The 23,035-nt window shown below is 41.3% G+C and overlaps 1 protein-coding gene across 1 annotated transcript in view; it reads right to left on the bottom strand.

The window, feature by feature from the left end:
• Positions 1 to 23,035, bottom strand: part of phf21b (PHD finger protein 21B) — a 90,660-nt gene that overhangs the window by 21,921 nt on the left and 45,704 nt on the right. Inside the window, exon 2 of the mRNA XM_040048254.1 lies at positions 22,505 to 22,549. Within this exon, the coding sequence (XP_039904188.1) occupies positions 22,505 to 22,549 (45 nt within the window). The remainder of the gene's footprint in view (positions 1 to 22,504; positions 22,550 to 23,035) is intronic.

The raw sequence follows: 23,035 nt of genomic DNA, 5'->3' as shown, positions 1-23,035 counted from the left end.
TGGGAGGACTCTGTGACCCCTGAGCAGACAGTTTTGCCTGATAGGCAACAATCTGAGAGAGGAAACGTTAACGATGTTTTAAGGTGTCTTAACGAGCCATTCCTCCAGCTATCGGGCTCAGTTAAATGAGACGCAGCCTGCAGAGGCTTTCATCAGCGTCCACTCTCTCCTCACCTTTTATCCACACAGAGCAGCTCTAATGACGGCCAGACAGTGTGATGGAGGAAATGGGCTTTCTGATGCACACCCAATTTTCTGCCTTTGAGAGCCGATGATTCACTTTTGTAAATTCTCCATCTGTAAGCTGGTGCACATCAAAATGGTGTAAAGCAGCACCAACTGTCTAAACTAGAGATTGAAACCAATAAACAGTCAAATAAGTACGAAATAGCCTGGTAAGCTAAACTGGTTTGGATTTTATCAGCGTCCTATTTGCTGCATGTTTATTAATGCATTCTTGTGATGTTAGAAGTTCATATTTGAGCTGCTTATAGGCCAAAATGACTGAGAGGCCATCAGAAGTTAGTGTGGGCAGTCTTTGCCTATGTAGCTACATTTGGAAACTAAGAAATTACTCTAATGGTCATCAAACCACAACTTTATTGACATATACTGAGGCGTCAGAACTCATCAGGTTATTAAGGGTATCAAAAGTCGTCTTTAGGGGGAAAGAGCTAAAATGGTTTCCTGACATTGCTGATGATGTTTGAGACCTCTGAGGATTAGTGAAAGTAGAACTCCAACTTTTTGGACTTCCTGTTTCTGGTGTTTCTGTTTGATAAGCCAATAAATGGAGCCCTGTGAAGCTGTAAACTAATAACATAACATTTTCTTGTAGAATCTTTCATCATTTTTAATAGAAAGGATTGCTGAAATTAATAAAGGCTGATTTTTACATTTTGTATTGTTTCTATTACTGTACAAAAATACTGTATATCAGATAAGTCACAGTACAACAAGATGCTTTACACCATCCTCCATTTAACTTCATTCACCTTCAACCTCCACAACCAGCTGCTTCTCCTGCACACATGTAGGTTTCTGCTGGGCTTTAAACTACACTCCTAACCTGTGCTGGGTTTGAGTGAGGATAACGATCAGCCAGCATGTACTAAGATGTACATATTCATATATATCAATACTGTATTTGCAACAACAGAAATAAAGCTTGTCCTTGTGCCTCAGGTCAGTGGTGTTTGGAACAACATTAAACAGAATCCGAGTTTTATTCCTGGATCAACAAGGTGAAAATTAAATGGTAAGCTTGTAAGAAGCTAGAGTCAACAGGATGGCTTTGATTTGGAGGAAATCATCCATGTCCTGCAGAGCCTCATGCTGATTTATGTATTGTAATAACAATTTATTACACAGTGTGAACTCTACTAGAATAAAGTTACTTGGAGAAAAATGGTTAAAGGACATCTTGTTAAAACCAAAATAATGAACATATATTCAAATGAAGCATGATTATGGCCTTGAGAGCGATTACAGCACATTTATGAAGAACAAGAACTCGTTTCTTGACTCTTGAAGTTCACAGATTAAAAACATCCAGGAGGAGAACAGGTTGTGTTAATTACGAGATTTAGAATTAATGATGTTTTCTTCAGTAATGTTTCCATGTATGATGAGATTACTGTTACTAAGACCCAGAATTTTTTTGGTGCACTGATAAAGAATGAATGAACAAGTTTTAAAATTCTTTCCTAATGACTTCTCTATATTTGTAAAGCTCGGAAAAAGAAAAGTATCAGGATGTTTTATTTGCTGCCTCTGTCTGGTTCTGGTTTCTTTTTCCTAAATAACCATGTCTTGTAATGCTGTCTGGCCTCGGCATATTTATGCAGGAAGGAATAATAATAAAAATCAATCAATAAACTGGGAGTGAGACAGCAGTATGTGGGTGTTTTTGTCCGTTTATGGAGAAGGTGGTTACCCATCACCTCTGGAGAATTTATAGTTGGGGCCGGATCATGTTTTACAATCTTGTTTTAGAGGTTTCTACAATCTAGAGACAATTTTAGGTATTTAAGAATGGAAAAAATAAAGCCCTGCAGCATCAATCACACACTTCTTTTTATTTATGAATGCACGCCTGGAGTTTTTCTCAGACCCGGCTGTGACGGAGCGGTCACACAGTGTTCCCTTCCTCCCTGATCTCTTCTGCTCTTTGCTGGCTGAAGAAAGATCGTTAATTGAAACTCTGGGAGAGGTCCCAGTGGAAGTGCTCGAGACAGACGAGTCAGCTGGAACCAGAAAGCCAGTCAGCTTTCCACGAGGAGGGAGCTGGCAGAGACCTGAAACAGCTGCAGTGTGTCAGCTGATGGGAACAGGAAAGACGTCAAGGAATTGAAGACCACGACTACTACTCCTGACTCCTGAAGCTGTTCCTGAAACAGCATTTCCACTTTAGCATGAGTACGGACTCTGCTGGAGCCTCTGCTGGACGATGAAGGACTTGCAGGTTTTAATGGATGCCAGGAAGCATCAACTTCTAGTAAAGCTCATGCTGCGGAACCAGAAGCTCCACCCTCTGGTCTAAATATGGTCACTTCTGACTCTGATAAACCAACATGGCGGCAGCGGGCTATGATGGTATCAGATTTGAACGTGTACCACAAAAACAAAAACATTCTTTTGATTTTGAGTATTTTTTGTTTCCTTGTGGATTCGTGAGTGTAATGATACAGAAGCACAAAAAATACTTCTGATTCGATGAAGCTCTTTTTAGCCTTTTTTCCTCAAATAGCGACTTTTAAAGAAGAACAAAGTGAACAAAGCTGTGAAACAAAGATGAATGCATGCCTCACATGAGTTGGAATGATTTAAATCTGAATATGACGTTACTGGGCTTTAAACAACTGTAACAGTTATTCTTCGGCTTCCTCCCCTTCCTGTTTCAGCTCCCGTCCACTCCCTCGACTTTGAAAGGCACATATAGTCTGCTGCATTCGAAGAAACAACCCGTAGGGGTGAAGTTTATTCAGCATTAGTCGACGCTTGTTTTCTTTCTAATCTCTCATTCAGCAGTTAAACTGATCTCTGCGTGCTCGCCGTCTCTCTCCACTCCACTGGCAGAATTTAATTGAGAACGCCGCCGCCCGCTCCACGGCCACGGCTAAGGTCATCGTCAGCGCTGCCGATTCAGCGAGCGGGCCGGATTATCCACACTCATTATGTACTCTGGTTTGATAGTGGGCCTTTGAGATAACGGGGCTGCTGAAAAACACATTAGTAGCTGTTCAGATTTCCATCAGTGCAGCTGCCAGACGGTTCCTTTGTTTACACGCCATTTACCAGCAAGGCCCTTCAGGCCGCGAGGAGACGGACGGCTGCAGTTTGGCCTTTTCCATTCTGGTGAGACAGAAACACTCACAAACACCACCTTAAAAACGGTGAGACAAGCATAAACCCATCCAGGATCCCACCGTGGGGCCTACTTACAGGCAGGGCCAGATGTTTGATTAATTCCAGCAGGCAGGCTTCATCATAACCAGGAAGACTGTTTTTATTCAGTGCTTAATCTCGACTAAAATCCAAACTTTCAAAATAAAAGCTTTTATTAAATGAAGAAAAGAAAACAGATAAAATGTAAACAGGTTTAGGCTGAAGCTTTCCAAAGCCCACTACCATTAGACAGAGAGATTATTCCAGATTCATAAAGAGAGATTAGATTATATATTTGGTAGAAAAACAGTAGATCATGCAGTTGAAACCACCGAAGATAAAAGATTCTGACTGAAGCAGGGAAAATGTTCACGGATCAGAACCGCCAAAGTGTCCTTGGCTGCAGTTTCCGGGTAAATGGACTCCTACCAGCTCGTGTCTGGCAGCGGGACAGCTTATCAACAGGGGCACACAGGACAGAGTCTGGACCCTCGCCCACAGTTTGGCAAAAAGGGCCGTGAGGCCCCCGCTGCCCCACATGCAGAGGTGGAGCTTCAGCCAGCAAACACAGCGTGGAAATATGGCCGCCGGGTGGCTGCGACCCAGCAGGGAAAACACTGCAGAGCTGACCATCACTGCCACCGAGCCACACCTGCCCTCCCCGTCAGGAGGAGGTCTGATCATCTGGGACTGTGTGTGATGTGAACTTTCTGAAGGTTCATCACCCTCTCGCTGATCACCAGGATTAACCGGAGAAACAGAACAGAGCTCCTTTATTCACCCACGTAAAGGATATCTGACATTAAAAATCACGTCTGTTTCAGGACAAACATTCATAAAACACTGCGAACAAAGGCCATACTGACTATGTTTTTTATTTGTGTGCACAGATAAAAGGAAAGCACCCCAAGCAGAGATTTAACTATCAACAACCAACCAAACTGCCAGTACTCAGGTGCTGGTCATAGAGAAAAGATCAACCTAAGATTTTCAAAAACAAATTCTGATCTACAATGATGGACGAACACTTATATGATGTAATCATTTCAATTTCAGCTCGTTGAGCAGAGGTGATCTTGAAAAGACTATGGTGGTAATATTATTTATATCCCAGGAAATGAGTGCCAACCCTAATCTGGAGCTCTGAGGGACAGAGCTGATGAGTAATTTAAAACCAGCTTACTGCGGTTAAAGTGTCAAAGGATTTAAGAAAGACAAAGAGCAGCTCAGTATATTTTACTGACTTTTCAAGACTTTTTGAAAGTGAAAAACTGGATCCTCACATGAGGTATAAGCCAGTTTCTCTCAGCTTCATCACCCTGAAGTCAGAAATGATGTTTCAGGAGTTACTCTAATTATTTTGACTTTAAGGCAGTTGAATTCACAAAATGAAGCTGACGTCCTGAAGAATCTAAAACATGAAACAGAGATTTCTACATTGGTTGACTTCATTAAAATACGCTGCAGGAAATATTAAAACACTCAGCAGATCTTGTTTTTAAAACATTAAAATGGCGATGGTAGAAAACAAAAAAACAAATGCTCAGCTTGAGGCTTTGCTGACCAATTACAGAGTCTATAATTCCACGTTATTCACTCCTCCTGAGCATCATCAGCAATTATCAGCTGGTCAATAAGTGAATCCAGCTGGTTAACTCGAGTAATTAAACCTGTTTCATGTAGTTTTAAATGAAATCAGAAAGAGTCCCCACTTGCTGTTCAGTGTTTGCTTTTTAACTTTAAGAGACAGAAAAAATCCATGAAATCAAACTGAGTCGCGCTTCAGAGGCTCAATGACCACGACTCCAAGCTTCAGCAGAGCTTCAGCTCTGTCAGTATTGCTGCTCCTCATCCTCCTCCGCTGGCTTCCATCTGATAACAATCACATTAAAATGTTCATTATGCAGCCGAACGGGGCGCTCGGCCAAACTGTGCAGCACAGCTCCTCATTTCCTCTCATCTGATCATGTGGTCAGTCTCCACCCGTCACACCGTCAGTGGACAATAAATCCATTTAAATGCAAATCAAACGCGCCCCGAGTCTAATTTTCCCATGTAACTCGGACTCCATTGGAATGTGACAAGCTGCCGCACTGACCGACAGCTGGAAATGTCGACAAGAAGAGCCGAAACTATAGATCAATTTATTGGCCAGCGGATCAATGAAAACTCTGATGAGTAATTAAAGACCTCACAGATGTTTAACTGCAGATGACAACAGCTGTTTACTGTTTACATCGCTTTGTTTCTGACATTGCCTTTCATCACCCCTTGACCTGATGACAAATAAAAGCTTCCTTAATGGTTAACTCGTGTCCTAATAAATCCACATGCGTCCTTACAGTTTGGATTTAAACCTGAGAAATATGTAAAAACACTCCCGGGAATCTGCAAACATTGCTTTCTGTTGCTGACAGACTTTTAATTTGAAATAATATATACACTCACCAGCCACATTAGAGACACTAACAACTAACTGATTGTTAAGGTAAATATTTAATCAGCCAATCAGATGGCAACAACTCAGTGCATTTAGACATATAGACATGATAAAAATAACCTGCTGTAGATCCAATTACTGTATTAGCATGATTAATTAAGATGATTTAAGTGACTTTTTTCTTGCTGATTTGCTTCGATTTCCCCATCAACCATTAAGAGCCACAGCTGTCTGGGAGAAATGACCTTGTTCAGGTCAGAGAATGGTCAGACTGCCTCGAGCTGATAGGAAGGTAAAAGTAACCCAGACAGCCTCTCGTTACAACAAAGATCTGCAGAACAGCATCTCTGAACCTTGAAGCAGATGGGCTCCAGCAGCAGAAGACCACACTGATTTCACTCCTGTCAGTAAGAACAGGAAACTGAGGCTACAGATCACACAGACTCGCAAAACTAGACAACAGAAGATGGAAAAATGTTTCCTGCTCCGATGAGTCTTAATTTCTGCAGTAATATTCACATGGTCGGGTCAGAGTTTTGACCTATATCAACAGTTCAGGCTGCTGGTGGTGTAAAGGTAGGGGAGATATACTCTTGGCAGATGTTGGGCTCCTTAGTACCAACTGAGCATCATTTAAACACCACAGCCTACCTGATTATTGTTGCTAACCATGTCCGTCCCTTTATAACAAGTGTACCATCTTCTGATGGTCGCAGCGCATCTGCAGCAGCTGTGTGATGCTGTCATATCAACGTGGACCAAAATCTGAGAGTATTATTAATAATAAGATTATTATTATTATTAATAATAATAAGATATATGCTCCAAAAAGCCAATGTTGAGGCTTCAAAATGTGGAGTCCACAAACCAGTGAGTGTTCTTGTCCATCTTTGGTATACAGTCTGAGTAATCAGCAGTTTTGTGATAGGGGAAAAAACAAAAAATGACTGCGAGCTTTTACTTCTTTGGAGAAACAGTTGAATTATTTTCTAAATACTAAGTGATGCTGATTTTCGCCCCCTAACGAGCTTCGTTGCAGAGAAAGACAAAAGTGTTTACTCGGTAAATGGACTCAAAGACACAAACTTTAATTACACAAACAGAAACGGTGACAATACCTCTTCAATCGATCAGCAGCAGCGGCTCTAATCACCGTTTCTGCTGCCTTCGGCTCTTTGATTTCTCTCTTTTTTTTTTACTCAGGAGAGAAAAAACAGGAAATCACAGCAGCAGCTCCAAACTCTGATTTGTTTATCATCTCAATTAACTTTTCAGCAAAAGTGCCCAGAAGATATTTCACCGACTGAATGCCAACACAGAGACAGAACTGAGCCGAGCCCGCTGAGAGTCTCCACCGCCCTCACCAAGATTTCAATCGCCCATCTCTGCTAATTGGGTTTTTCAGAAGTGACGGAGCCGCTCGCATGAATGGAAGATCATAAAAATGTGACTTCTTTTTAATGTGATTTGCCGAAACGTGATCGAAGCTGTTGTGACGCTGCCCGCTGTTCTCGCTGCGGCGCCTCTCCATGAAAAGTAAACGATCAAACCTCACCCCTCCTGCTCTTATTACCACTTAAATCAGCTCCTGTGACTTCACGCTGAAGGGAGGTTTCTGTCTTTGTTTCAATCCTGCAGCATCACACAGAAATGTTGCTATAGAGACGTGTCACTCCATCACAGCAGGAGGTCCGAGATGTAAATGGAAACAAGAGGAACGCAAAACAACTCAAGAAGAAGAAGCTTGATTTGACTCAGACATCTCGGGGTTTGAAAAAGACATAAAGTTCAGCCTTTTTTTTTTTTCAATAAAAGCTCATTTTGTGCCAGAGAGCTGAGAACTCACAAAGGCCCAGCAGGCGAGCTTTTATTCTGAAGGGAAATCTGGGCTTCCTGTATAACAGATCTAGGAGCAGGCCTGAAACTGGGCTCCTGCATCTGCGTATAAACCGCAGTAACACACAGGCCTGTTTTGGAACTGGTTTCCCTCGGCTTTTGGAAACATGTTGACACCAACATTCAGGCCTGTCTGCGAGCCAAAACAACAACATAAAGCAATAAAGGCCATCAGCTGTAAGCTCATTAATGTGCTGTTGTAATGTGAGGTACAGGTAAGCACAGGTGTTCTCTCTGAGCGCCGTCTTTTGCCTGGATTTGTTCGTGCGTGTCACACAGGTGCCTTTAAAAAAAGCGGAGCTCCTGTGTGTAATGAGCCAGTGTCTGTACAAACAGTTAGAACTGGATTATTAAAACTATTAAAAACCTAAAAATGTCAAATCTTTTCTGTTTTCTCCTGTACAGTCCAGATCTTTTAATTTCACACAGAAAGATGAATTAAATGAACACCACCTCCCAGAAACATGAATCCTGTGGGAACAGAGGCCTCAGAGCTTCTCAGAAAATGTTCACCTGTGAAAACTGAGTGTCTTTAATCTCCCGTCCTCGTCCCTCAGCGTTTATCGGAGGCCAAACAAAATCACAGGCTGAAGCAGAAACGATCTGAACGTCATTGAGAAGAAATGTGGCTCGGGGTCGTCGCTTTAATGAAGACATTTATTTGCCAACCGAACAGCTCGCACCTTCAGCGAGAGCTGAGAATATTGACCAGCGGCGGCAACCGGCACATAGCTCTGAAAGGTCAAACTCTATATTAAAAAATGAAGAGCCGGAGAGAAATTATAGAGCCACTGCTGCGTCCACCGATCATCTCAGCTCTGCTCTCCTAATCGCAGATAATAAGAGGATGAAAAATGGCAGAAAGAGCAGCAGCAGACGTTATTGGTGCTGATTAAATGGCCAGTTAGTGGCTGAATGAGCAGGTTGGGCTGGAGCTCGGCCGTGTTCACGCTGAGGAGTTAAAAATCTAATCTTTTCTCAACATGATTTGGGCTCTGTTTGGAAGAGCAGCTGAGGAAAAATGAAGACTAGCCTGAAAAGTCACCAAGGAAAACTGCACTGATGGAAGCTGCCTCCCCTAAAAGACTTCAGACATAAAGTGGAATAAAAGCAACAATGTTCCCAGCAACTAATGTACAAGTTGTTTAGTCAAGATTTAAAAAGAAACTACTCGAGTAGTGGAAAAACAGCAAGGAAAAAGAAAAAGAAAAACACTCAAAGCTGACTAATGAACACGGTTAAACACTCCTGACACCAGGAATCCTCAGTGATCAGGTCACGTTTTAAATGTCACTGGACGTGGTAATAACGTGGTCATCAAACAGCCACCAAACACCAGCAGTTATTTTATTATTTATTCACATTTACTACAACAGAGGGAGGTTTTTAGGATGATTTTCCACTTTTCTGCATCAATTTCCATTGAAAAGCATTTACATCACTTCCTGTTTGTTCTCTGGTTATATAACACGAGTCACACATGCGGATGTTACACAGCTTGATTTTAGAAGGTTAAGTCTCTGAATTATTATCTGAATGCCTGATTTTACTAATCATTCATCGACAGCTGCTTATATTATTAAAATCCCACCAACGTATATTCTTGTTTATACTTTTAAATGTTTCAGGTTTCAGGTGTTTGTGAGGACAAATTACAAATTATTCTTTCTAATCATGATCTTTGTTCCTCTAAAATCCTCAGCATGGAGATCATCAATGTTATTTTGATTTATGGTTGGCCCATTGCATGTGTGATATCCCCCAAAATATTTTAATGGATATCCAAGTTTCCCTTCAAAGTGCTGATGTTCTGACCCAGTTCATAGAAAGTCAGTTTCAGTGTTTTGGCTCTCAGCTGACGCAGAAGAGAGAGAAGGAAAGAGGGTGAAAATGAAGTCATTTCAGAGCACGATTTAGTCATTTGATGCCACAAATTATTAATCTGAAGGAACGAATCAGGTCATTTCAGGGTAAGAGCTGCTAAATTAAAGGCAGTGAAAGTTCTTTAAAGCCACTGATTTGAAATTTGAAGGGACAGATGATTTATTTAAAGAACTGATTTATGAAGTGCGGAGCTCTGCTGTTGTCAGAGAATAAAACAGACTTTATTCAAAGTCATAAATGCTGAAGTGGTCACTCCTGAGCACTGATTATTCTTTATTTCACACTGCCACAGTCATCAGAAAAACTGATTATGGGACTGACCAGAAAAAAAATATCTGATCGGATCACAAATCTTTTTCCTATAGTTTTTGTAAAAGGTAAACCTAGGGTTCTTTCCTGATGGAAACTTAAAAAGTTGTGTTATTCTTCCTGCTATGAGCTGTCCCCGCTCACATACGGCCTCAGAAACAGATACTTTATTAATTCAGCCTGTGCTTGGCACTGTGGTGAGGAGATGAGAGCACTAGACCAGGACCAGAGGGAGTCTGAGGGAGTCCAACTGGCCTGTGGGAAGCTTTAGTGCCAGGGTCGGCGCCCCGCGCTCGCTGCAGAGAAAACAACCGTTTAACATGTTGGATTAGACGGGATTAAGGACATCTGTTGAGCAAAATGAGGAGCTTCTGTTGGTTTTATCTCTCCTGCTGTGATGGCACAGAACAGACCGAGAGTTGGAGAAATTAAAAGTCAAACTCTGGAAGTCACCTGGAGGAAAATATGACAACTGAAGACGAATCCGCTACTCTGGAGCTTCTTTAAGCTTTGTGAGCTCGTACACTTCAAATTCTCAGTATTTCATAGTATTGTATTGTACAGTATTGTAGCTGTGACTTGCAGAACTGACTTTAACTACTGAGACAAAACGAGTTTAGAAACTATCCAAAAAGCATCCATAATGTACAACCTGGAGCACCAAAAACATCAGTATCCACCCATTATTTCAGACTAAACACAGAATTAAGATACTAGAGTGATCGCTAATAAGGTTTCAGTTAGTTTGATCAAAACAGAATTTATTCTTTCTGAGGTCTGCTCCATCACATTACCATTACAGAGAGCTTTAAGGGCACTTTGATCTTTTTTTAAATGGAAAACTGATCAAATGTTTGGTTTAGGTTTATTTATTTGAAATGCTTAAAACTGTTAATAAAAAGTTTTCTGACTTTTTATTAAAAGGTTAATTTAATTTGTCAAAGGTTTTCTGCATGAACCATGTTTTTAAACCTTACTATTCAGCATGTTCTAAAACTACAAATTCTCTATTATGTTATACTTCTAACAGAAGACGCTGATGGATCCTCATGTTTGTTTTGGCACAGACTTTATGCCGGATGTCCTTCCTATCCAGGTTTGTTACCGGCACTGATGAGATTTACATTTTGTTTCTTAGATGTAATACCGCTGCTGTTTGCAGTGAATTCCAACAGCTGATTTTTTTAAAGATATAAATGCACCTATACGAGGAAAAATAAAAACATGTTCACTGAAGCTTTCAGTTCACAAGTTGCACTTCTCTTTATGCTGATGATCTGCTTTTATTTTCAGTTGTTGTTGGTTTGCGCGATTACATAAAAACTAATGAGATAAAAGTTGGAGATTTTGAGCCTGTGAAAGGGAAGAAACCATTATATTTTGTTGTGGATCCAAACTGCTTGGAAAAAAGCTTTTTTATCATTGGCTTGGCTGCGGATCACATAGAGAAGAATGGACGACTGGCTTTGGCGGAGCTCTTTGGTGTCTGGTGCCTTTCTAGATTGTGTTTATAAATGTGTGCCAGATATTTATTGGACGTACATTTGGATAGCAATCACGTTTAGAAATGTGATGTATTCTCTCAGATATCCTTGCACTGCTTAATTTTACTCAGAGCCTGGAAAGTGTTTACCTTTGTCACATCCTTGTGGTCCTTTTTTGAGGATTGTTTTAGTGTTTAAAAAAAATTCCATTTGCTTACAAAAAAATGTCAAATTATTCTCATAGGCAGGTCAGGTGATCCATACAAAGCAGAGAAGTGACTGTCCAATATTGTTTGAATGACAAAAAGAAAAGGTAGATGTTCTACCTTTGTTTGATTACATTATCTGTTGTTACTTTCATATTTTTAGTGTTTATAGAGAGAGTAAAGTGAATAATGATGAATGTCATCCCATAAAACCAGCGGACAGTTTGAAAACTGCAACAAAACAGCAGCTGTCAGGCTGTGAGGCTTCCAGAAACACCAAAAGCTGCAAATTCAACACTGGATTTTTGTTTTTCAGCGCTTTCATTGATTCTTTCACTTTCTGCAGCTCCCTGTCCACACAGCTCCCTCTGATCAATACTCACAGTTGTCATTTTGAATTATTGATCCGCACACTTCACAATGTTAAGCTGAAGGCATTTATAGTCGATTAATGTTTTCATCTATCAGTGAAACAGCTCTGAACATCACCGTGAATAAACGCAATGCTTCAGCAACAGGACAGCATTCACAACTGTTTTCATTATCGATCAGTTTACCGGTCACTTCTCAGGTCATCTATATATCAACTGATCTTAAAATGTCACAGATTAGTGCGAAAGGCCAAATCTGGTTTCGCTAAAGCTGAAGATGATTCGCTAATCAATCAACATGTATTTGTTTATTACTTGTCTCATCAATTAAAAGTGCTTGACAAACCGCTGACGAGCTCATAATCAGACCAGCATCCAAATGTAAAAAGCAAAACTAGCTGGGAAGGAATAAAGACAATAATAAATCATAAATAAACAAAATTAAAAGTAGAAACCAAGAATTTAAACCCTGAAAATATTCATCTTACTTTTAAATTTGCAGGAAAAACTGGACACTTCTGTTTGGACCAATCAACCCGTTGTTGGACTATTTTTATGAAACAGCAGCAAAAATGTGTCATCTGGGATCCTACATAATAAACTGACAATAAAAAGAAATATAAGCAGCAGTTCTGCTCTGATACAGTCAGTCAGTAAAGTTATCAAAGTTTAATAACAGGCGTGTCTGCTAGAGAAAGATGCATTCAGCAGGACACTGCGTCACAAATAGTTAATACTCATGTCGGAATAGCATAAGTTGACATTAGCAGGACATGACTGTCAGCGGTTCATACATGAAAAATCACAAGAGTTGTGAACAGAGTTAAGTTTAGGGATATTTTTACAGGCATCAACACCAAGACTGTAAGCAGGTGCAGAAAACCTCAGAAATTCATCATCAGTGAAAACAGAGTTTCTTAAACTCGGAAAACATGATTAAATATGAAGATATTTTATTTGTGTACAAACTTTTTTACAGCCCGGCCCGTCTTCTCTTCTGAATGAAAGTCAAAGCATATCCACATCTACCTCTGCATCTTCCAGCAGAAGTGTTAAAATAACTTTTAGAAAAGTGCTGAAATATTCCTTTGTTTAATATGATTTTGCATGTGTTGGTTTTCCTTTCCTGACTAGAAATGCCATCTACGTGCTGAGACTGTGTGGACCAGACTAATCACATTCATTTATTTCAGCTGAAGCTTTTTAAATGAAATTATCGTAAACGTAAGAATGCGCTCAGGCCAAGTTTTCTCAGCAGCCTCTTCAGCTCATCGGTGATGGAGCAATGGGGGAGAGTAAGGGGAGGACAGCTGGCTTTCCCAGCAAAGAGGAGGAGGAGGGGTGAGGCTAGAGGGTGTTGGTTGTCTGAGGCGAGGGAGGAGGGGCAAGCTGGAGGCCAGCAGATGGACTCCTGCAAACAATAGAGGCAGACAGATGCAGCCACAAAGAGCAGCAAGCACACAGAGACACACTTCACAAAAAGCTGAGACGAAGCCTCAGCTCGACAAACCAAAAGACTCTGGAGGAGCAGCACTGCTCACAGCCACCAGGGACACACACATAAAAAACCCCAAAGTTTATTCTAAAACTATGAAGTCACTCGTTTTTGTTCCTGATGAGATGGGAAAAGGTTTTTAAAAAAATGGGCACAAACTGTGAAACTCTTTTTTTAACTTTGCAATCTGAAGGACTCTGGCTCCTTTTCGGGAACATGAAAATTTTTATTTTCCACAGAAAAAGATCTAACCATCATGACCATTATACAGATCTAACATAACCACTTTTTGGATTTTTACATTTTCCAACAAGGGGTTTTTAGCACTACAGTGTAGTCTGATAAGAAAACACTGGAACATGACAACAAGTACAAGGAGCCCTCTTTAAGAGAAGCATAAGCTTCCAGACCTCAGCATCAGTTTAGATCACCAGAGGACAGAGAAAAACGTCTATGATGCTGCAAACCAGTGCTTAAAACTAGACTAAAACCAGTCCAGGACTAGAATCAAATCAGCTCAAATTCAGTACCAAACTCAAATCTGTACAAATCAAAGTTTTAAACAAGGCCATAACCAGCACAAACCCTGCCCCTGAAACACACTAACAACCTGCAATAAAAAGAAGCCACTAACAGAGCCCTAAACCAGAGTGAAACCACTCCACAACCCAAACCATCAAAACCAACCCTAAAAACATTTTTGAACACATCACATCAAAAACACTGGAGTTATACCGTAAACATTACAGGAAATCATAAAAAAAAAGTGCAAAAAAGACTGAAATCACAATTAAGATCATTATGAAAAAAAAAGATCTGACAGAGTGGAAACTTGTGATAGGGATTACACAATAAAAGTTTTTACTTAAATGTCTTAATAAAGGTTTACGGCCAGAGCTGCCACAAACCTGCAGCTATGTGATTTTTCCAGAAATGTGGGTCATCAGAGAGGAGAAAAGATGTTAACACTCTAGCCCTGAAATGCACACACTTCTCCCTGTGCATTCACTCAAAGGTCTGGATGAAGTGCCCTGTGTAAACGGAGTGCTGTAATATCTGAACATCTGCTGTTAACAGACTCTCAGTGCATCTCTGCAGACATCTGAGAACTTCCTGCAGTCGCCAAGGGGGCTCCGAGGGGACAAAGGGAAGGACGGGCTTCTCTCTTTGTCCCCCACCGCCCTGCAGAAACAGAGAGGAAACATCCTAACACAGTCCGCCATGCATGGGAGGGGCCTGGGTGATGCTTATGAGGGGGGTGACGGGAGTGCACTGCATCAGTCCCTGCTGTGATGTGAAGTGCACACTAACAACTGGATCTATGTTTGCTCTCAGCTTTCTTTCCACATTCTGTTTTACTCTGGTTCATCTGCTCCACCGAGCACCAGGACATAACTCAGGACATCCAGAACCTGCATCAGGTTTACGGCCAAAACACCCCATCCTTACAGAAACATCTGACTATGAGTCTGTTCCTTTATAGATGCGATTTAAACCAGCGACTAACACCAATTAAACCAGTCCAAAACCAGCCAAAAATAGACTAAAACCAGACCCTAACTCAGACTGAAACTAGTCCAAACTCATCGGTTGTTATGGATTCCAGTTGGATGTTTTGAGCCCGGCACAAAGAGTAATTCTCCACTTAGTTCATTAAAAAAGAAAAAACTTTGAAAACAGCGACTTGAGGGTTTCGCCATGTAAATATGCATTTATGCAGCTCACCTCGGTCTTTGTTCATTTAACCACATCTTACAGCTAAGACCTGGAGCCAAGACTCTGTGCCAGCACGTGCTCAGGACAGATATGGAGGACAGTTGCTCGGAGTGCGGGGTTGATGTAAATGTAGCGTTGTGTCCGAGCAGCGACAGCGGTAAACCAAACGCTGGGGGCAGCCTCGGCGTACGGTGTGTAATTAAACTCAGTGACAGAGGAGCAGAGATGAAGGCTGGACGAAAAGAGGAAGACCTCATTACCCACTCAGCCGTGAAGAGGCACTTCCTCCTTCCTGTGCACCTGACAGGTGTTTCTCTGGTGGTTTTTCACAAAATCACCTTTAAGCAACTTAGCTTCAGAGCCAAAAGTATGTGGACAAGTGTGCGTTTCAGTGGTGTGTGAGGCTCTCAGCCTTTGACCAGATGTTGAGCCTCTGTTGACTGCCTTTCAAACACCCACACATGAGAGCGTTCATCATTGTAGAGGCACAAGTTATTAGTTAGAGATGTTTTCTGATTCAGAGAGAAATAAACTAACTATTCCTCCAAACCACAGACAACCACGGACTTGTTACTGCCTGTTATTTAGCTGTGGTAGAACATCAACTGTCAGAGAACAAATGCCATTACATATATAAGCTGGTGTACTTCTAATGAAAATCCTGTGGGTTTTTAAAATAAAATGTTTCTGTCTACAGACAATGGTGAAAAGCTTTTATTTTGAAAAGATATACAAAATATTGAGTCAGACAAACCAAGTGATTTAGTAACTTCCAAGCAGGAGAAGATAAACATACTAAAATATTACCATCTGCAGAAGACATAAGAAAAGGTCAGACAAACAGCCAAAATAAAGAAAGGTCAAAGGTCACTACAAAACCAAACAGAGTTCAGTTTAAACCAGTCGAAACCAAGAAGAGAGCGCTAAGCTACAGCAAAGCAGCTGTTCTTTTAAATGTACTCTAAGAAGTTTTAGTAGTACAGGAAAAACTAGTTAAGAGTACATGACAGATGTTTACTTTGATTACACAGACATGTAGGAGTAAGTCCTGCATAAGAGATATTGATTTGTAAATAACCGGATATTATTATATAATATTACACTACAGTTTATTTCCCTTTCTCTGGACAACACTTGCTTTAAAGATGTAACACATTTTGGTGTTGACCTAAAAGAAAGGCAGACGTGAAATGTAAAAGTGAGGTCAAAGGTCAAATGTGACTATAACCTATTATTATATGTGATTCTCTATATGCCCATGTGTTGTCAGTACAAACATAAAAAACAGTTCTATGTAGCTTTGTTATCACCTTCACCTTCAGATAAATCTATTGACCTTGAGGGAGAGGTCAGAGGTCAAATGTGACACATTATTTTAACTCTTTATTTACTCTTCATTTTACTCTACCTACTATATGATGATAACACACACCACACATGTAAGAATCAGTTATAAATATAAGTCAGAATTCCTTGTGGAGGTCATAAAGCCTTAAAGCTGATTTACAGGTTACCGCTGGTAAAAGGCAAATATGACATCACTTGAGCAGTTTGAATGAAGCTCGTTGGCTGACCACTGGCCAACCACTGTGTGCGAGTTCTGTAGTACCCGAGGAAGGATGCTCGCCACGGCGAGGCGAGGCGACTGTCCGTAAAACTAAGTCCAAAAGCAAATCACCCCTACAGTCGATGGAAGCTAACCTCACTGAGGCTCCAAAAAAGGTGACTTGACAGTAGGGCTGCCACAAACGATTATTTTGATAGTCGACTTGCACCGATTATTTTTGCGATTAGTTGACTAATCAGATCATCATCCACTGGACGTAAAACGTACAGCTTATTGCACCAGCAGCATCTGCTCTTATATAACTATCATTAGCTTACAGCTTTAAGTGTTTAAGGTATGTGCTAACTAAAAATAAAGACAAGATGATAGCTTATTAAATTTTAATGAAATTTGCAGATTGTTTCGGTGACGTTTAATAAACTCCTTGCTATCTAAAATATAACAGGACACCGGAGTATATTCTCGAGCATCTCACACTTCTGATAATCAGCTGTCTGCTTGACGTATATTCAGCTGTGTAAAAACTAACTTTAATCTCAGCCAAACCGATTTACTCAAGAACAAATAAAATACTAAAAAAGGCCAAACAATAACATTTTTTAAGTTATCTAAGTGACTTATATATCATGTTTAACCTGAGTAGCGAAAGACGGCGGTGGGTTTGAAAACGATTTGCCGGGAGTCCGGTGTTCTCACGGGCTCTAGTGAGCCTTTAACCCCGGCTAGCTATCGAGCTAGTGGGTAACAGACGTCTCTGAAAACGTCGGCGCGCTTTTAAAAATATGTGGTGTCTTGATAAACTGAGCAGATATTTGAAGTTTACACAGCTACATTCTCGCCTGAAAATATGTTAAACGTTTATTTTGTGACCCAGAAAAAGTAATAAGAGCAATGTTCCCTCTAATTTTTCATGTGTCTGAGCGAACACACAAACTCCCTGAGCGGTCCCTTGGAGCACTGTGAGCAACAGCAGGCGTGTGCACTGTGGTCACGCCAGCATCGAATCCATCCAAGTTACATGGTTTATTAAAATAATCAAATTACAGCATTTATATTTATGTTACACTACTTTTAATTAACTGCTTTAGCCCACTTACAATGAAAATAAAAAAATAAATCTTGTTCATGACCTGTGTAGTATGTTAACACTATTGGAAGTAAAAATAACTTGAACTCCAATTTTGAAAACACAACTTTTTTTTTTTTTTTTTTTTATAAAGCTCTGACTTGTATTATGAGTCTGTGGTCTGGGAGAGAGTCCTGTAACTCTCTGTCTGCAAAATACAGTATATAATGACCAATGTTGGGCAATTAATTATATAGTTACTTCTTCAAAAAAGTAACTGAGTTATGCAAACAACAACGTTTTTTTGCAGCTGTTGAAAAAGCTGCCAAGGCGTTTTTTAAATAAACATTTCAAACTATTTACAGAACAATCAGCTGTTCTGCATCAAATTTGAAATTATTTGTGCAACTCCAAAAAATAATTTCTGTCCACTATGAGATAAAGGAGAACAACAGCCTGATACCTGCAGGCCTGACAACAGGAGAAGTATCACTCCTGTAACACCTGTAACATTCAGCAGTCGCCTCATTGTTCTGACACACACAACAAAACTATTGACTACACTACACACTAACTACACAAGATTTGCGCTAAACGTCGCAAATCTCTCACATCTCAAAACACCGCTGTCACTCCTAAAACTTCCCCCCTCCCTAAACAACTAAATGCCATGTTGCCAAATCACTTTTTGATTGGTCGACATGGTACATTTTTCCACCAATAGGAAAGGGTGGGTTCTTTTGGTTTTGTTTTTCCTCACAGGCGGAGAGTGCTTTCCAGCGTTTTCCTTATAAAACACCATTTTATAAACAACCATAGTACTCAGGAAGAAAACCAAACATTGCAAATATTTTTATCATAACTCTGGTTTTCGTGGCCTATCCACACAATTTAAAAACTGGTATAAAGTCCACACTTTTTCCGTCAAATGTTCCGTCTGTCCTGCTCACATCTCCAATGGTTGTCCATGTTGTCATTAACGTGGTTTCACTCCACATCAGCCACGCCGCTTTGCTAGCTAAAACACCGGTGTCGGCACATAACGACGCTGTCATAGCCTGTCAATGACGTTGATTAGCTGCGCATATACGAATGTGAATCGCAGTATTGGCTGGATTATCGGATAAGGTGGCATCGTTCTAATCCCATACGGCAGCAGCCAGTCACTTACTGACTAACACTGCAAAAAATTTATTTTAATTTCAATTCAGGTTAGATTTTTTTTCTGTGCACAGAGACCGTCCCAGCAGTGCACAATTGCGCACGCATGCAGCTTAGAGGGAACATTGAATAAGAGTAATATTAAAACTAACTAGCTACTGCCATTGTTGGAAACTGAGCTGTGCCGCGCTATGAATTCTGGGATAGGTTGGGCCACGAAGTATACACCCGACCCATCCTTCAAATCTAGGGAAATGAAGGGCGCATTTGTCAGAGTCTTCGAATTTGGACAATCTTCATCGTAACGTAATTGGCCTACAAATGCAGGCACAGGAGGATGTGGTTCCTGAATTTGGACACGGCTACGATACCGGAGTTGCTTCTTCTTCTTCTTCGGGGTTTAAGGGCAGCTGGCATCCTTGTACATGCAGTGCTGCCATCTTCTGTTTCAGTCCGTTATTACACTCTTAAATCCTACTACTTATTCCTGCTTCTTTTGGGATCATACAAAGCTTCAAATGACGCATCGACTACTAAATAAGTCAGCGACAATTTTGATAGTCGACGTAATCGTGACTAGTCGACTAATCCTGGCAGCCCTACTTGACAGTCAACATTAGGCAATTACAGTCGACTCCCCTGAAGCCTTTGTAAGGTATCATCTCCAGGCAAAAACATGACTTCCTTTTTTCCCCCTTTCAGAACATTTTATCAGTTCGTCGCACTTCATGTGAAGGATGGCGTCCTCAAGGTGGATCCTCCATGTCTCCGCCTGAATCACCACCTGCTATGAGCAAATTAAATATTGACTCTTCTATTGACTCGCCAATCTAATTTGAAGTGATTGTGGATGAGCAGGAAAAAGGGGGGGGGCTTCAGTGGCTCGGCCGCTTGTTAAAGGCGCCATAATGGGCTGGATGGAGCGAATGATTGAGTCGGAGAGGGAAGTAGTTTAGGCAGATCTGTGAGACGTGATGGAGTCTGCAGAGAGGCTGCAGTGACAGGAAGAGCAGGTCAGAACCAGTTCAGCTGATGGCAGCGGCGTGAGTGGGACAGGTGTGGGGAGAAAATGATGATGGGAGGCCTCAAACTACCTTCCAAAAGTCCTCTGTTCTCTCAGCAGCGAGGAAAAGCTTTCATTCAGAGCCACCGTGTCAACATTTACCCGCTAACCCAAAGCAAATACACAGTCCTGAACACCGTCACAGTCGGAGGGGCAAGAAAAAAGGAAGAAGAAGAAGAAGAGGGGGCTGCCTGCTTTGCCAAGTCCGATAAAAAGCCTCCAATAAGGAACAATCAGAGCTTTCTGGAGAAGGCTCACTTCACCCTTCAGCGCCCAAGCAATTTTACCGAGTGATGTGGCTGAGTGTGGGCATTATATTTTATCAAGAAACGAGCTTTTATCTGAGATATTCTAAACACTTTCAATGTTAACACGAGGTTTTTAATCATTAAATGCAAAAAGTTAAAAAAAAAAACCGACAAAAAACCAACAATATTTTAAAACTGGAGACACGTTTGAGTGAATTCTGTGTTTAACACCAGAGTATATCAACGATCCGGTGCTTCCTTTCAGCAAGCTCCACACAGTCAGGCTGGTTTTCATCCCCTCTTACCCCAGACTAAATCTGAACAAACACCTAGTTTGAACATTTGGTAGATTTGCTGCAGAAACATCTGAAAATATTTAGATTGTTGAAATATCTAAAAATAAGACGACATCATGATAAATGCGATTAATTACAATGAAATGACAACTTGTAAGGTTGAAAAACAGAAAACTTCCCCTGTCTGCTCACAGCTCACAGCACTGATAAGATTTAAGGGTAGGAAAGCAAATCATGCTGTACTGTGCAGCACAGGGATACACCAGCAGGGGGCGATATGTGCTGGTTGTACATGTATGTAAAACTAGGATTTTATTTTCTAGTATTCAAAGATGGCATTATAAACTGTACAAAAGGATGGCCCAGGTGACAAAGATAATAATAATAATATAATAATGATGCAAACTTTAAGGTTACAACTTAAAATATTGAGTTACAAAAACATTCTGACTCACTGCTGGAGCTTCTAGTGGCCGTTTGAGGAACTGCAGGTTACTGAGCACTGGGCGTTTCTGTTAGCAAGCGTAAGCTGATAACTCCACCCACTTGTCCAAAAATAATAATAAAATGGCAGCCTGTACGTTAAAACTGAAGCTTCAAAATGGAGTCCACATAAGTGGGTGATGTCACGCTGTCTATGACCATCTTTTGTATACAGTCTGTGGTTGAGTGTGCAGATGAAACAGGTGACTGGAGGTCGGAGGCACACGTCCTCGTCTCTGTTTGGAGGGAATTAAGCGAGCGTGGCCTCCCTTGATGCTAGCTGGCTGTTAAACACTGCAGCAGCTCCAGCAGGTCTCCTGAGGATCATTTAACAGCTTCACTCTGAGTCGTATTATGATGTTCAGAATTGATCTCCCTCTCTGGCTGTGTCTAATTATACCTCGGGGAGGTAACAAGGGAAGGTGTTCCACGCTGCACTCTTCATTTATTTGGCTGGGGGAGGACCGAGGGAGCCAATCAGAGTCTTTAACCACAGAAAAAAATAGCTGGAGTAAACTCTGTGTTTGTGTTTCTGCAGAAAGCACAGATTATTTTTTGTGGGCGCCCCTTTTCAAGAAACTGCTTTAATGACCTTCCACGGTCACCTGTGGCGGTGATTGGACACCGTTCAAATGTGTACGAGTCCTGCAGTAACCATCCAAAGGGGGAAAACGCACATTTACAACCTGTAAAACAAATTCAGCCTCAATTACACACACTGATGCCTCAAAACAATTATCCACCCATCACAGGGTTCGCCTTAATTAGGTTTGTTCTCTTTCGTCCGCCTGCTCGCCTCTGAGAGACCAAATAAATGGGAGGGCCTGCAGAAACCGCCGCAACGAGCGGCCAAATCGACTTCCAGCGCGTAATGAATCGCAGCTCTGAAATTAAACTGACGTGTAATGAATCTCCAGCTCTTATTCTCTCCTCCTTTTGTCTCTGCTCTCTGGAAGCATCCTCTCAGCCTGTTCACATTCCTCAGCCATCTAGCTGCCGTCACAAACGCTCAGCATCACCGGCACCGGCGAGCGCAACAAAGGAAACGGTTACGGCCGTGTTTCAGCTCCTGTCGCCTTTTATCAATGGCAGGAAAAATCAACAAAAATCAACAAACTTCAGAGAAAGTTAGGACATCATCCCGGAGACCCTCGGACTCACGTCACAGATCACACCGCCCAATTACACTGCACCACAACTTCAAACCAACCACCGCCGACACATCCACATCATCCATGAAGTCAGCTCCACCTGCGGCAGCTCTGGCAGTGAAATGTGGCCGAAGCATTTTATTTTCACTGGTTTCTCCTCAGAGGACAAAGATGAGCCGCAGGGTGAAGAAGCAGACGTACAGCAGGAGCAGTGAGAGAGGAGGTGGGAGGAGCTTGTTCAGGTGAATGCACACCTCTAGAGACACCATCATGTGACCTACCTGTCCGTTCTGAAGTTCATTGAGGCCTTTGCACAACGTCTGATTCTGCAAAGAAAAAGGAGAAAGAAACGTGAGTAGAACTATGATTTCATGTCATTTCAAACAACTTTGCAAAGGTCAAAGGTCAGATTATTTTTCAGGACTTTACACAAGCACACCTAAGCATCTTGAAGTGATGACAGTAACTGTTATATCTGATCACTTGATAGCTGAAAATACAAGTTGATGCCTTGTAATCGTTTTTACAGCAGTTTTGATCCTGAGGAGCTTCCGAAGCACACGAGATATCGACACGAACCTCTCACAGAACCAGGTCAGAACTTATGTTCCAATAACTGCAGATTAAATCAGCTGTGAGGTTGGTTAACGAGGTTAACTGGGATTTTCTGCAACAAACTGAAGTCATCATCACCCGCTCAATCTCAGAGTGACTCAGACACAGGAAGCAAACACAGACACATCTGTGAAAGTGCAGGAATGCTGGCAGACGGGCGACTGATTTAAAATGGACCAAAAAAAAATAAAAAAAAT

The sequence above is a fragment of the Simochromis diagramma genome, unplaced genomic scaffold (assembly GCF_900408965.1).
Source record: "Simochromis diagramma unplaced genomic scaffold, fSimDia1.1 OVJJ01000557.1, whole genome shotgun sequence".
In the NCBI taxonomy this organism is placed as follows: Eukaryota; Metazoa; Chordata; class Actinopteri; order Cichliformes; family Cichlidae; genus Simochromis; species Simochromis diagramma.
Note: the sequence above shows the minus strand (reverse complement) of the source record. Positions and strands in the feature narration are given on the sequence as shown.